At 44.6% G+C, this 14,054-nt stretch overlaps 1 protein-coding gene across 2 annotated transcripts in view; it reads right to left on the bottom strand.

Moving 5' to 3' along the window:
* The window catches only part of LOC147663345 (tRNA (cytosine(72)-C(5))-methyltransferase NSUN6-like), a 103,443-nt gene that overhangs the window by 36,477 nt on the left and 52,912 nt on the right, over positions 1 to 14,054 (bottom strand). The window contains exon 5 of one of the 2 annotated variants that reach the window (XM_086950507.1): positions 765 to 884. The exons of the other annotated variant lie outside the window; for it this stretch is intronic. Coding sequence (XP_086806633.1) covers positions 765 to 884 — 120 coding nt within the window. The remainder of the gene's footprint in view (positions 1 to 764; positions 885 to 14,054) is intronic. 2 annotated transcript variants of the gene reach the window in all.

Raw genomic sequence — 14,054 nt, 5'->3', positions numbered from 1 at the left:
ATTCTGGTGCATCAGGATCAGCTGCAGAATCAGCTCCTCAGCAAGGAAGTTATTGGTTCCAGCAGCTGCAGTCTACATGCATGCAGGGATCGGAGGAATGTACTAGGTACCACATGGCCAGGACCTTTGATGAAAGTGTGACTACTAGGCTGGCCTACATCATATATGCTACGCGGCCCAGCAGTTAGACCTTTAAATACCTTAACTGAGGAAGTCACTCAAGAGGGTTTGTGTGAGTATCATGGCTGTACGAGTATGATGGGTAAAGTAGGGATCTAAAATTTGGTCCTGACCAAAGCCAATTGACCAGTAGGCATAAGTTATGGCATGAAGCCAGTTGCTGGAGCGAATAAACTCCTCCAACAGCATTGCATTCTGTTTTTAATCATGCCATAATACCCAGAAATAAAGTTTCATATGAAAAAATAGGGTAGCCCTATACGATTTTAATCGTAGATCAATCTCCTGAGCCAAAGAGCTCCCTAGACTATAAAGGTTGAGCCGCCTGGATACCGTCTGTATCCAGGCGAAGACTTCACAATGAAGCATGCTATTAAAAACAGAATAGTACGTAAAAAACCTTAAGGGTTGTCCAAACGGGTCAAGGATGAGCAAAAGAAATTGTCCTATTTCAGTGCGTTCTCTCGTATGTGATCAGCATACATTTTTACCATGGACATACGAGTTCAGGTTAAAAACAGTAGACTATCATTGTTACACACACACAACAGAAAACCACATGCCAAGCCACTGACTGATCCTACCTGATCATCCATTATTGTTGCAATATGCGTGGTCTTTCCTCCAGGGGCAGCACACATGTCTAGGACCCTATCCCCAGGTTGGGGATTTAAAACATGGCTCACGACAACAGAGGGCAAGTTCTGGCTTAGAGAATTTCAGAAAAGAAAAATAGTTAGGATTCACATTGTCACGAGTGTGCAGAGAGTTCATTTAAAGTCTAACAGACCACAAGAGCGATTGTAAACAAAACATGAGTCATTTTAAACACTGTGGGCCAAAGCAAGTATGCTTGTGCTAAAAAGAACTTCAACAATTTGATGAAGTCGGCAAAGTTTTATTAAAAGGTCCAGCAAAAAAGTTTCGTAGGGAAAAGTAATTATTTGCAAATAAAGGTTGTTAAATTAGACATTTACGTGCCAGTACTGCACAGGCATCCATGCATCATAGGTAGTCGTTCTCATCTATTCATTTTGTGTGTGCAACCTCACCAGTCTCCTTCTTAATAAAGAGAACTAAATCTTTGAGTGTATTAGTGGGGGAGGCTGGAGGGAAGTAAGAGCCTGTCCCAATGTGCAAGGATGGTTCTTAGCCATCCGGTAAACGTTTCTCACATGCATATGGCTGGAGAATGTCACTGAAGCTTCCTTGGCTTTAGTTAAATGTTTTCTGATACTTGCTGAAGGTTCTCCATGTAAAGTGAAGCAATGAGTTCTGCTAAAAAAATGTATTTTTGCCCTAGCACCACTTTGCGGGCCAAAATATGGATTGCCATAATGCAATGCAAACCTGATGCCCAAGATTTGCAGGTTTTTTTCAGTTAGGATCGCACATGGATGTAGAAGCCTGCCAGGAGGACGGTAATGTAATGTAATGTAATTGCCCATTTATACCGCGCTACAATCGCTCCAGGGAGCATCTCGGCGTCAAAATGGAAAACTTTCATTAGTTTGGTGTAGGCATCTGTCACGGTCTATTTCTTCATATGGAATGTTGAAAAATTATCTGAGACAAAGATTAGGTGAGGCCTTCAGAGCCACGAGTTCCAAATGTACAACCGAAAATGGTACTGAGCCAGAAGGACCTGGTGCACATTCACTCATATTAAGGCCGCCAACAAAGTCTCTGAGTTACTTGTGATCAGCAGTAAACAAGGTTATGCATCAGTCTGACAACAAAGACCAGTTGAGGCCTGAAGAAAGCAGGGGTGACTATTTAACCCCTTGGCTGCTGAGGCTATTCCCCTGCTGTGCTGGGGGGCGCGCGCACAGCGCCCCCATGTTAATGACGAGCTCAGCTCGTCATGAGCCATGGTGCTCCGGTGCTCAGAACGAGCTGAGCTCGTCACGACCACGCCCGTTTAATGGAACGCTCAGCACTGCATGGGAATTAGCCCAGCGTGCGAGCGTTCCACGGGCCATGACGAGCTCAGCTCGTCATGAGCACCGGAGCACCATGGCAGCTCGTCATGGGCATGGGAGGGGTTAAAGAAAAGATGTGAATCGGGTCCTTGAGGTGTCTCCTGACAACTTCATACGCTGTGAAGCATGAATCCTAAAGCTTGATCAGATGGGTTCCAATGAAAAATACATAACTTTCTCTTATGTCAAGTTGTCGATACAAGCCAGATAACAAGGGTAACAACATCCACTAAGCAAGTCTGCAGATTTACCTCCTGACAGTTTCCCGGGAGAATATCTCAGATATTGCTCCTGTTTTACTTGCTGGTAGAGGACTTCTTAGCAAATCCCAGGATGTCCAGGTTCTCAGACAAAAGACCAGCGTGGGTAAAGGCTAGTCTCTCAGGAGTCATGCCCTACAATTTGAAAAGTGTCTACAGCAGGGGGACTACGAGTGTATTAGGTATGAAAACTGAGTATTTTCAGAATTCATAAGCTGATGTTTGTAGAAAAATGACAATTTCCAAAATATATTTTAAATTGACAATTGAGTGGTAAATCATGTGGAGTTAGGAAGACTTATCACTAATATCATGACCTTGATTCCAGGGGTTATTGCCAATATGGGTGTTATGCATTACCCATGTAGAGGCATTTCAAATTGGCAAAGACTTTTTTACATTACTGCTGCAACACTGCCTGATGCACCAAGGCGATCAATGCTTGTATGAGTATGCAATCCTGAGACAGACTTCAAAATCGCACCTCGCTCCCCTCAGATCAGTACTAAACAAGGCAACCAGTCTCATAACAGATATTAAATGGTATGATCACATCACGCCTGCACTCATGACCCACAACTGGCTTCCTACAGAAGATGCAATTACAAGACTGCCTGTATTACCCACAAAGCCATTCACTTACACAGCCCAGACTATTTAGATTACAAACTCACTAAAGCAGGAAGAACCAGATCATAGAGAAGCTCCAACACACTTCTTCTCGTCCCTCCCAAACTAAAAAATAAATCGACCCAGGCTTGCTTTTTCTCGGGTAACGCTCCCAGCATATGGAACTCTCCTGATGGAATTACGATGCAACCCCTCCTTCACTGGCTTCAGAAGAGACCTAAAACGCCACCTACTCAACTTAACAACTCTTGAACTTGGTTCTATCAGCCTCTCTTTGGCCTGTTAACCCATTGCGTGCTAATGATGAGCTCAGCTCGTCATGAGGCACGGTTGAGCTGCACTCATGACGAGCTGAGCTCGTCATGGCCGTTGGAACGTTCGCATGCGGGTATAATTTTCCCGCTGTGCTGAACGTTCGAAAAACGGGTGTGGTTGTGACGAGCTCTGCTCGTCATGAGTGCAGCTCCGCTGTGCCTCATGACGAGCTGAGCTCATCACCAGCACAGCGGCGCCGCGCGCGGCCCTCCTTCCCATCCGCACAGGAGGTGAAAAACCCCCGCAGGGAAGGGGTTAAACAGCTGGCTGTTTACTAGTGTTTGCCTCTTTTGCTACTGTTCGCCTCTTTTGCCTTGAAGCTCGCTCTCTCACTGGACTCATAATTCGTGACTTGCCCATAAGCAGTAACCGCCCTCAGGGCTGAGCTGCTGTCTGCGTACATATTGTATTCCACCTGCATTGCCTAATATTTCTATGTGTATTTATTGTACTTATTGTTGTTTGTACCTGAGCCTAAGATTGTTGCGCGTCATTTACTAAGTGACTGGATTATTGCCTGGCTCTGGATTCTGTGAAGCGCTCTGATGCACCCGGGTCTAGCTAGCGTAATATAAAATTTATTTAAAAAAAAAAAAAAATGTGTGCATATGGAGGCCAATAGTGTAATCTTGTCTTATGTGGTCTCTATTTCAACACTTATAATATTAGTAGTTAGGAGCATAAACCTAATGTCACAAAGCTGGGACCCAGCATGGAAGAACCAAGGCAAGTTTAGAATGTTCAGCCCACCAGATGAAGCTGTAGAGAATGCATGTGGCACCTAGCATGGATCACCTTCTTAAACACAAGCGGGCATAGTCTTCTTGAGTCATTACTCTCTATGAATGAAAAAAGATCCAAGCCAGCAGAATTACCCAATAAAATGGATCGTCCTTAAAGTCCCAGAGTAGGATTCAGAGTAGTTCATTGAGAACTCAAGATTGAATATGGTAATGTATATCAGAGCAAGATTCCAACCCCTTTTCTCAATGCTTGGTGCTGGACAGAATTTCCGAACAGAAATGTAGCAAGATAATTTCAACATCTATGGCCTCTGGAAAACAAAGATATTCATCCCTCAATCACAAATCTGTTTGGTCGATTGTCTCACTTAATAAGCTTCTATAAAAATCACATGTGCTATACTAAAAGATGTGCAAACAGCTGTTATCCAGTTAATATCGGGACCTTTTACCTTCTCACTTAGTCCTAATGAGGAAATATAAATTTTATGGTCAAGATTGTGTTCCCTAGCGTGTACCCCACCGACTCCATGTACCAGCTTAAAGTGCATGTAACTTCCCTCCTGTGCCAGCTACGAAGACGCAAATACATTTGCGTCCAACGTTAACATGTCCTCTTTCAGACCCACCCTGAATGGGTTGAATAGTCCGTTCCTAAGTATGCTATGCCAACGTCTTTTTGTAGTGTACCTTACACGTTTTTCAGCTCTGGCAAAGTAGGCCCTGAATTTCTGCCATCGAGCCATTTTTCTGGCTTCTGACTCTAAAATCCTCAGCCCCGGCTGCCTCTGTACCCGTGAACTCTGACTTACTTCCAGCGCGGCCCACCGTGCTTAGCTCAGCCTGCTGCCTGCCAAGACTGACTATAACCTTCGAGTTATCTGTTCCGCTCCTCGAAAATACATTCCTGCCTACTAGCTTCAGTAAACATCTCCCTCATCTGTAGAGCAAAGGGCCAACCTGTCTCCGTGCAAGTAATTCATAGCCTCTGTTACCATGCTCCCATGGAAGGCCCATGCCCCCACGCTTCTCATGCAGACACTCAGGCGCTTATACACGCACTCACAGTCAGTATAGATTAGCTTCTGCCCCAGAGACCTTTCCCTCCAGATAGTATGGTTCCCAAACATCAGATATCAGATATGATAGAAGTACAAGTTGATCTGACATGCCAGACTTCTGTCTCTTTCCGTCAGTGTAAATGTCAAGTTTCCTGCACCCTCCAGTCTCACGTCAATCACACGTCATGCAGCTGCGCGCGCATCCAAGTTTCCGATTTCTGCTGACATTGCAACATTTCCGTCAGTGCCACCCCTTCTGTGACACCTATCTGGTGACGTTTCTAGCACACACCTCTAGTTCACGCCTAGTTCACGCCTTCTGATTACGTATTACTAACACATGGATATTGTTATCTTGTCTTCTCTCAGCTGTTACGCCTACCACATGCTTTTCTATGACAATGAATTAAGTATATAAGCTATGTACTGTCAATAAAATGTGGTGCGCACTCTTCTATCCCTTCCTGAACCCTGTGTGGTTGCGGGAACATGATAGCTAAGCCATGACCATTCCTTTTTAAGGAATAAAACCCCTAAGAACTCTAACACCACGGACTCTGCCTCCTTCTTTCCGATTGAGTTATTATTGATTAAGTACTTACCTGCATAGAAATTATGATAGTAAATTAAATATTTACCACATTTTGGCGCCCGAACAGGGACCCCTCCCCCACCTCACGCGCCGGTTGGTGCATTGCAAGCTCTGTACCCTGCCATCAGCTTGACGGAAACTACGCGTACCGGCAGGATTTCCTGCATCTCCCTCTGGCCCACGGAGGTGACGAAGACTGCGATCAGTACCCAGACGAGGCGGTGAGGAGTGCGGAGGATCCCGACCAGAGCCTAGCCGAAGGAAGCAAGGTCCGAGGTGTCAAGAGGCCCACCAGTTTCCCGAAGTTTTCCGAAGTTTTCCGAAGTTTTCCGAAGTTGAGCCGAGTCCAGTCCAGTCGAGTTTTCCGAGGCCTTCCGATTTCCGTGCTTCCCGGTGAGTACCATTGCTGGGTCGTATCAAGACGGGTTTGGGTACACAAGTCCGGTCTGCACTGTTTTTAGACAGTGTATCTGTGCTGTTTAGCAGTACATCCGTTATTTCAAGTTTTTGCACTGTTTTTAGACAGTGTATCTGTGCTGTTTAGCAGTACATCCGTATAAAGGGGTAGTGATATATGTTTTAAATGTTTTTTTATGTGATTAATGTCGTGGTATGAGTGTGACTGTTTTTAATGTGCATTATTGTGCGTTCTTGTATAAATAGCTGAATTCAGTATTAAGTAGGTAAGATCGAGCTTTCAGTACTAAGTAGAAACAAGATGCCGTTTTTCAACAAGCTAAAGCAGATAGGAACTAGGAAAGGGATACTGGAGGAAGAAATCCCTATTCCCCCTAGGGACACTCCAGGTAATTTCATGTACCACAAGCATGGCTTAGATGCCATATTGTATCTAGATTTATGGGCCGATTACACAAAACATCTAGACGAGAGACACAGATGGCCAGTTACTGGAACATGGGATGCTGAGTGCATCATGAAGGTAGAGGAAGCACTATGGAAAAAGAAAGCCAGACAATCCCAGAAAGACGCCATAGAGTTTTGGCGTAAGGAATCACATAAGCGTGCTGAAAAAGCACTACGTAGAGAAGACAGACTTAGAGAATCAGATAAAGCTCAAGAAAACGAATTAGTTACTGAAGGGATCCGAGTAAAAACAGAGCAAGTAGACCGTGCACGAAATAACCTCGTAAACGGTATGTATCTCGCGGCCGAGGGTTCGCCTGAGGCCATTTCAGAAATACCGAAAAATCTGCCGCCACCATTAGTGCCAACTAAAGTAAATCACAGGACCACTAAAGACATATTCCTGAATTCCTACCTAGAAGATGTAGCACCCGCTTACACCAATCTGCCTGTCCGCACCCTGCCTAACGACAGGGATGGGGGTGGTAACCCGCCCCAAGATCATATTCCGCCAGTACCACAACAGATTCCTCCACCTCCACCACTTCCCGCAGTTAAAATAGATCTACCGAAACCACGTCTACCTGACGTTACCAAAGGACAAATTCAAGTTCAGATACAGACTCCTCAGAGAGATAATGCCCAAGCTTCCGCTTCAGGAGGTGCGACAGGGGGTTTTCACACCCCACCATTGACACACAGAGTAAACCTTAGGGATATGCAGAGTCCTCTCACGTTCAAGTCACCCCGTCTTGACATACTCAAAGAAAAACTTTCAGTTTGCAGATATGATCCAGTACCCGGCAAAAACGACAGAATGATGATGGCCTCACTACGGTTAAGATCTGCTGCTGACTTCCTGCTGTTATTTGCAGGGATGAAGGAGCGCCTAGACAGAATATATCAGTTCATTCAGACTGGTAAAGACCCTGACAGTGTTAAGGATGCCATGGAGCATCAGAAAGTTGACATTCAAGCACAGATACTACGTTTTTTCATAAATTGCCTAATAAGAGAAAGAGATAGGCCTGGGACAGATCAGAGCGAGTTAGATGCACTAAACAAGTGGGGTCAAAATATATCTGAAGGAAAACATGATAAGGGGGCTTGCATAGCCAGTATGTACAAGAAAATAAGAAAAGCAGTGATAGAAATGCACGAAAAAGAGAATGAAAGGGCCTCCGAGGAGGAGGAGGAAGAACTAGAAGAATCAGAAAAGACTACAGATACTATAGCGTATGTAGGTAAGGGAACTTACCTTAGGAAAGGTATCCGTCCAGAAAGCAAGAAAGTTTTTCTCTCTGCCTTAACTAACCCGAATTCTTCTGAACACCAGTTCCAGGAGACTGATAAAAGACTCCGAGACCGAGTAGGGTACCATATACTGAATTCAATGGATGAACAGGAACTAGCCCGGTCAGCCATATTATGGGCTGAAAATCCGGATATGTATAATGATGACACCGTAGCACAGACATTCCTGAACCTCTCCCCAGACGAGCAGAAATTAGCAGGTGTATACATGATGCAGCACCTCCTCACGAAATACAGAAATAAACATTCCGATCCAGGTCCCTTACACGAAACTCTAGAAGCACTACTCATGGACAGATGGAGAGGTCTAAGTACCAAGTTAATACAGATAATTCTAGAACAGCGACACAGATATGACACTTTTGCAAGCTCTGAATACGCTCCCGCTCCACCCCCAGAAAGAAAAATGTATCGTATGGAATGCCTGAGTGGCATTGAAAGTCAGAACCCCTTACGAGAAGTACACCCAGTTATGGGTGCGGATCATCTCTTGAAACGCGTGTATGTACACACGCCACTGACTAAGTTAGAACTGTTAGAAATGAAGAAACTAGTACCGAGCCATGATAAAGACCCTGCAGGTTTCCACCGAGAGCTTAAAGACATGTTACTGATGGGGGATTACACATATGAAGATATCATGAAAATGTTAAAGGTACTGCTGCCTACGGGCATATACGAGAAACTCAAGGAAAAGGAATGGGAGGTGGGAGACAAAAAGATTGCATGGGCAGAAATAGAAGACGAAGAAAGCAAGCGTGTCCCAGGGGTAGGCCTCGGGGACAAAACTAAAGCATTACCAGGTTTAATAGTACAGGTTCTGCCAAGATTACTAACAACTAGAAAAGAAGACTGGGATGCAATCTCAGCATGTAAACAGAAACCCGACGAAGATACTAGTGATTTTTATTCAAGATTCGAGAAATGTTTCATTATTAATAGTGGTCTTAAACCAAGTAGCGAATCGTACCCGCATCTTTTTGTATCAAAGCTAGTCGAGAATTCCCTGTTAACAGTTAAAAACCGTGTATACAAGGTCGAGAGTACATGGCAAGCAAATACGCCATCACAGATGTTACAAATGTTACAATACCATCAGAATAGAATTAGAGAAGAACAAGATCAGGAACAGAAACGTATGAAAGACACAAAAATGAAAATGTTAGTAGCCCAGTCGGTACATACCGACGGAAATAGGAAAGGTACGAATCAGACAAATCATTCCGCAGGTCCTGTTAAAGGGACGTGCAACTATTGCAAGCAGCCAGGTCACTACGTACATGAATGTCCAGTTCTGAAACACAATATAGCAACAGGTAAAACTAAAGAGAGACCGCATCCACCAAGACAAGATCAGGTTCAGCAACAGACTCCACAGAATGTACAGACCTCACAGAACACACAGCCTATGCATGCTTCATCGCATACAGCACAGACAGTAGCGGTATCTCAGCCACAGCCTCTTGCCGCGACTCAGCAAGTTTCCCAACAAATGTACCAGTATGCCCAATCTGCTTACCCCGATTATCAGCGATATACATGAAACAGCCTAGAGAGGGAATTTGGCTTGCCTCTTATTGAAATTCCTGTAGATCAAGAAGGTCCTTATGTACACAGTCAAGTATTGGGAAAGGATAGAAAGTGTTTAATTGACACAGGGGCAAGCCGCACCACAATCAGCCATGACGAAGTCCCAGGGGCACCCCTCTCAGGCTCACAGAATGTTTCCCTTGGTTTCTCAGGACAGCCCATTATAAATGAAGTATCAGAACCAGTCCCCCTGGCTGTGGGTCCATTATCACGTATTACAGACTTGTTACTTACGAAATCATGTCCAGAAAATCTGTTAGGAATTAAAACATTGAAGGCTCTAGGAGCTATAATTTGCTGTTCCCCGGAGGGAGTTAGACTCTTTCTGCGGGATTTCAAGGGTCATTATGTTTTGCGAGAATTCGATGTCAGATTGAAAAATGTACCAGATCACTTGTGGGCAACAGGCCCAACTGATGTAGGTTGTATGCATATCACACCATACCGTGTTACACTCAAGACAGGAGTAGTTCTACCACGAATCAGACAATACAAGTTACCACCCGATGCTGTAGTGGCTTTACTGAAAATCATTGAAGAGCTCATTGCCCAAGGAGTGGTCGTAGAGACCGACTCCAATATCTGTAATTCACCCATCATTCCAATTCTTAAACGTACTGATCCCAATGCACCGCCAGTATATCGGCTGGTGATTGATCTTCGAGAGCTGAATAAATGTATTGTACCACAATACCCTGTGGTCCCCGATATCTCTTCTCTATTGACTGCTATTGATTCAGAGGCAACGTTCTTTACTGTAATTGACCTCAAGAACGCCTTCTTTAGTGTACCGATTGATCCAGAGAGCCAATATCTCTTCGGATTCAGTTTAAATGGACGAAGTTTCAAATTTTCCCGCGCACCTCAAGGATTCACAGAAAGCCCCAGCATCTATAGTCAAGCACTGAAAAGACAACTAGATTGTATTCAAATGCCAGTTAACACTGCTTTACTGCAATACGTCGATGATCTGCTGATCACCGCACAAAGTGAGCCCGAATGTGAACAAGCATCACTGACAGTTTTACATTTTTTGGCCGACAAGGGACACAAGGTGTCTCCTTCGAAGCTACAATTCTGTGGTCAGCAAGTTGTGTACTTGGGTCACTTGCTGTCCAAAGTGGGGAGGCAGCTCACTCCCGATCGCATTCAGTTGATTGTAAATATGCCACGACCCCAGACACAAAAGGAAGTGCGGGCCTTCATAGGCCTCACCTCGTACTGCAGACAATGGATTCCTCAATATGCATTTCTAGCTAAACCACTCATCCAGTTAACGACACAGGAGGCAGCGACTTTGATTGTCCTCCCTTGGACTCAGGAACATACACAAGCCTTTGAGGAACTAAAGAAAGCATTATGTCAAGCACCAGTTTTAACAACACCATGTTACAGCAAGCCGTTTACACTTTTTGTTACAGAACGTGATGGTACAGCATTGTCTGTCCTCACCCAAGACCAAGCAGGTTCATATAAGCCTTGCGCTTATTTTTCAAGTACATTGGATTCAGTAGCCCAGGCACTCCCTGCGTGCTTAAAGTCTGTAGCAGCAACAGCATTAGCAATCAGACAGAGTGATTCAATTGTCCTAGGGCATCAGTTAACAGTACAAGTTCCACATTCTGTAGAGGTTCTTTTAAACAGAACCCAGACTCAACACTTGACTATAGCACGACTGACAGGTTATGAATTGACGCTATTCCAGCCTCACATAGAAATCCGACGCTGCAGCATTCTGAACCCCGCAACACTGTTACCTACAATTATGACAGATCCAGCTCCGCATGATTGTATAGAAATCATTAATGCAGTAACAAAGCCTCGACGAGACTTAACAGATGTTCCACTGACAAATCCAGACCTGACACTTTATGTGGATGGTTCATGTATGCGAACAAGTACAGGAGAATTAGTGGCCGCCTATGCAGTGACCACTGAAACCGAAGTAAAGGAAACACATCGTATTGACACACTGTCCGCTCAAGCAGCAGAGCTTATTGCTCTGACCCGAGCCTGTATTCTAGCCAAAAACAGAAATGTCAACATATACACTGATTCCCGTTATGCGTTCGGAGTTGTACACGACTTCGGTATGTTATGGCAAGAACGAGGTTTTCTGACCTCTCATGGTACCAAGATCCAACATGGTCCCCTCATTCAAGCACTGTTAGAAGCAATACATCTGCCTTCAGGCATATCCGTCATGAAGTGTAAAGCACACACTAAAGTTACAGATTCTGTTTCCCAGGGTAACGACCTGGCAGACCAGACAGCAAAACATACAGCACTGACTCACACTCAGACAACTGACATGACAAAGACAATAGGACCGACAAATTGTATGACAGTCAGGGATCCCACACTAGATGTAATAGATATTCAGGCACATGCTACTCCAGATGAAATAAAGAAATGGACTGAACTAGGAGGGATTCAAACAGAACAAGGTTGGATGACGAAGGGAAAATCTACATGGTTTCTCCCTGACTCTATGGTTCAAGTCATGGTTAATACAGCACATAGTCCAGCACACCTAGGAGAAAAAGCAATGCTAGACAGTTTACAAAATCTTTGGAGTAATAAACACTTACGAGCAGCAGCAAAACAGAAAGTGCGTACTTGCATGATCTGTTGTCAGTTCAATCCAGGTAAAAGCGTCCCTGTAGAGCAAGGTGGATTTCATCCTCCCGATTACCCTTTTGAAGTCCTCCAGATGGATTATATCCAGATGGACCGTTGTCGAGGATTCAAATATGTCCTCGTAATTGTTTGTGCTCTGTCCCGTTGGACCGAAGCATACCCCGTCCCAGATTATACTGCTCCGACCACTGCCAGGCAGCTGGTTCGTGAATTTTTCCCACGGTACGGCTTGCCTCGTGTCGTGTACTCAGATAACGGTCAGCCATTCTCATCTGAATTAATGAAGCAGGTTTCCCTATTGCTAGGATACCAGTGGAGATTCCATTGTGTCCGACATCCCGAAGCCGCAGGCCTTGTAGAGAGGCATAACCAGACATTAAAGACACGCCTTGCAAAAATATGTAAAGAGAAAGGGGTCGACTGGATAGTCGCCCTGCCCGTGGCACTGTTCTACATGAGGATGGTTGCCCATTCGAGATCAGGACTATCCCCGTACGAAGTGGTCTTTGGTAGACCACCGAATATGTGGGGGACGCCCATTCCGAAAAAGATCACTGATGTTGATAGTAATATGTTGACAGATTATCTTGCCTCCTTGATGTCTGCACTCCAATCATGTCGTTCACAGGTTGCCGCAGCTTTCCCCGACAACACTGATGTAAAGCCGCATGATGTCCGTCCTGGTGATACAGTTTTAGTACGGAACTTCGACAGGAAGAGCCCGCTGGAGCCCCGCTGGAAGGAGCCAAAGACCGTCCTTCTTACAACGAGGACCGCAGTGAAGCTGGAAGGCAGAAAGGGGTGGGTCCACACGAGCCATATCAAAAAATATAACGAACTGAAACCAGATCCAGGCTCGTCCACCCCCACCAAAGACTGTATCAAAACTAGTGACTTTAAAACTTCCGAACGAGAGAAAACTCCCCAAGAGGAGTACCGTATGAAGCTCCGATCTAGCAAGTCAGACAGTTTAATTGTTTAAGTCCTCCCCTAGGTGAATCGGTTAAATAGTTTCTGACATGTATCCCCTAGATCGAGATAGAGAGAGAGAAAGACAATTAAAGAAACGTACATATTGCAAATCACTACGTAATTATGTTTTTTCTAAGTGTTCTGATAATCATTGCGAGCATATTGCTCCCCATCTATTACCCTATTTTCAAGCGTGAACAATCTGCTTATAATGTTTCTGCTGAACATTCTTTTAGTAAGCTACCTCCACATGAACTTTCTTACAGACTTGCGCTGCGCAACAACACATTCATTAGTATGTTACATCATTCCCATCAGACTAACAATGCTACAAATTGCTGGATATGTGGCCGACTCCCTCCCTACCAGAAATACAAGGGAGCTCTGCCCCTCTTTCCGTACCCGTTCACTCACAATGGCTCCTGCGGTGCCTGGTTTAGAATAATAAATTCCGTAGATCCTGATATTGCTGTTTTCAAAGGGAGCTGGGTTTGGGGAAACTTGAACTTAGTTCTGCTTAATGCCTGTTATCCTGACAAGAAGGGACTCCCCATTAGAATAGGAACTGATCTAGAAAACGAAGTTTATGGACTAGGTAATTACACAATTAACCTTATGATCCTTACAGTTGAATCCGAACCTGCTCCAGTCCTGCCCGCTATGTCAGTACTACCAGTCACTGGTGAATTGTGTGTCAGCAAGAAAGGTTCAGTACACTTAGGCCATAGTAAATGTACTATTGTGGTCGAATTCAGTGATCAAGGCAAGTCTTCTTTTAGAGCTACCCGTCATTCCTATTTTGTTTGTGGTCATACCGCATACATACGCTTACCTCCAGATTGGGATGGTACCTGTTACATTGCATTCCTTCTGCCACCTGTTTTTCTAGCTCCTCCTGACTATCACAGAAA

The sequence above is a fragment of the Lissotriton vulgaris genome, unplaced genomic scaffold (genome assembly GCF_964263255.1).
Source record: "Lissotriton vulgaris unplaced genomic scaffold, aLisVul1.2 SCAFFOLD_2577, whole genome shotgun sequence".
Taxonomy (NCBI): Eukaryota; Metazoa; Chordata; class Amphibia; order Caudata; family Salamandridae; genus Lissotriton; species Lissotriton vulgaris.
This window is presented reverse-complemented; position numbering and strand designations above follow the sequence as displayed.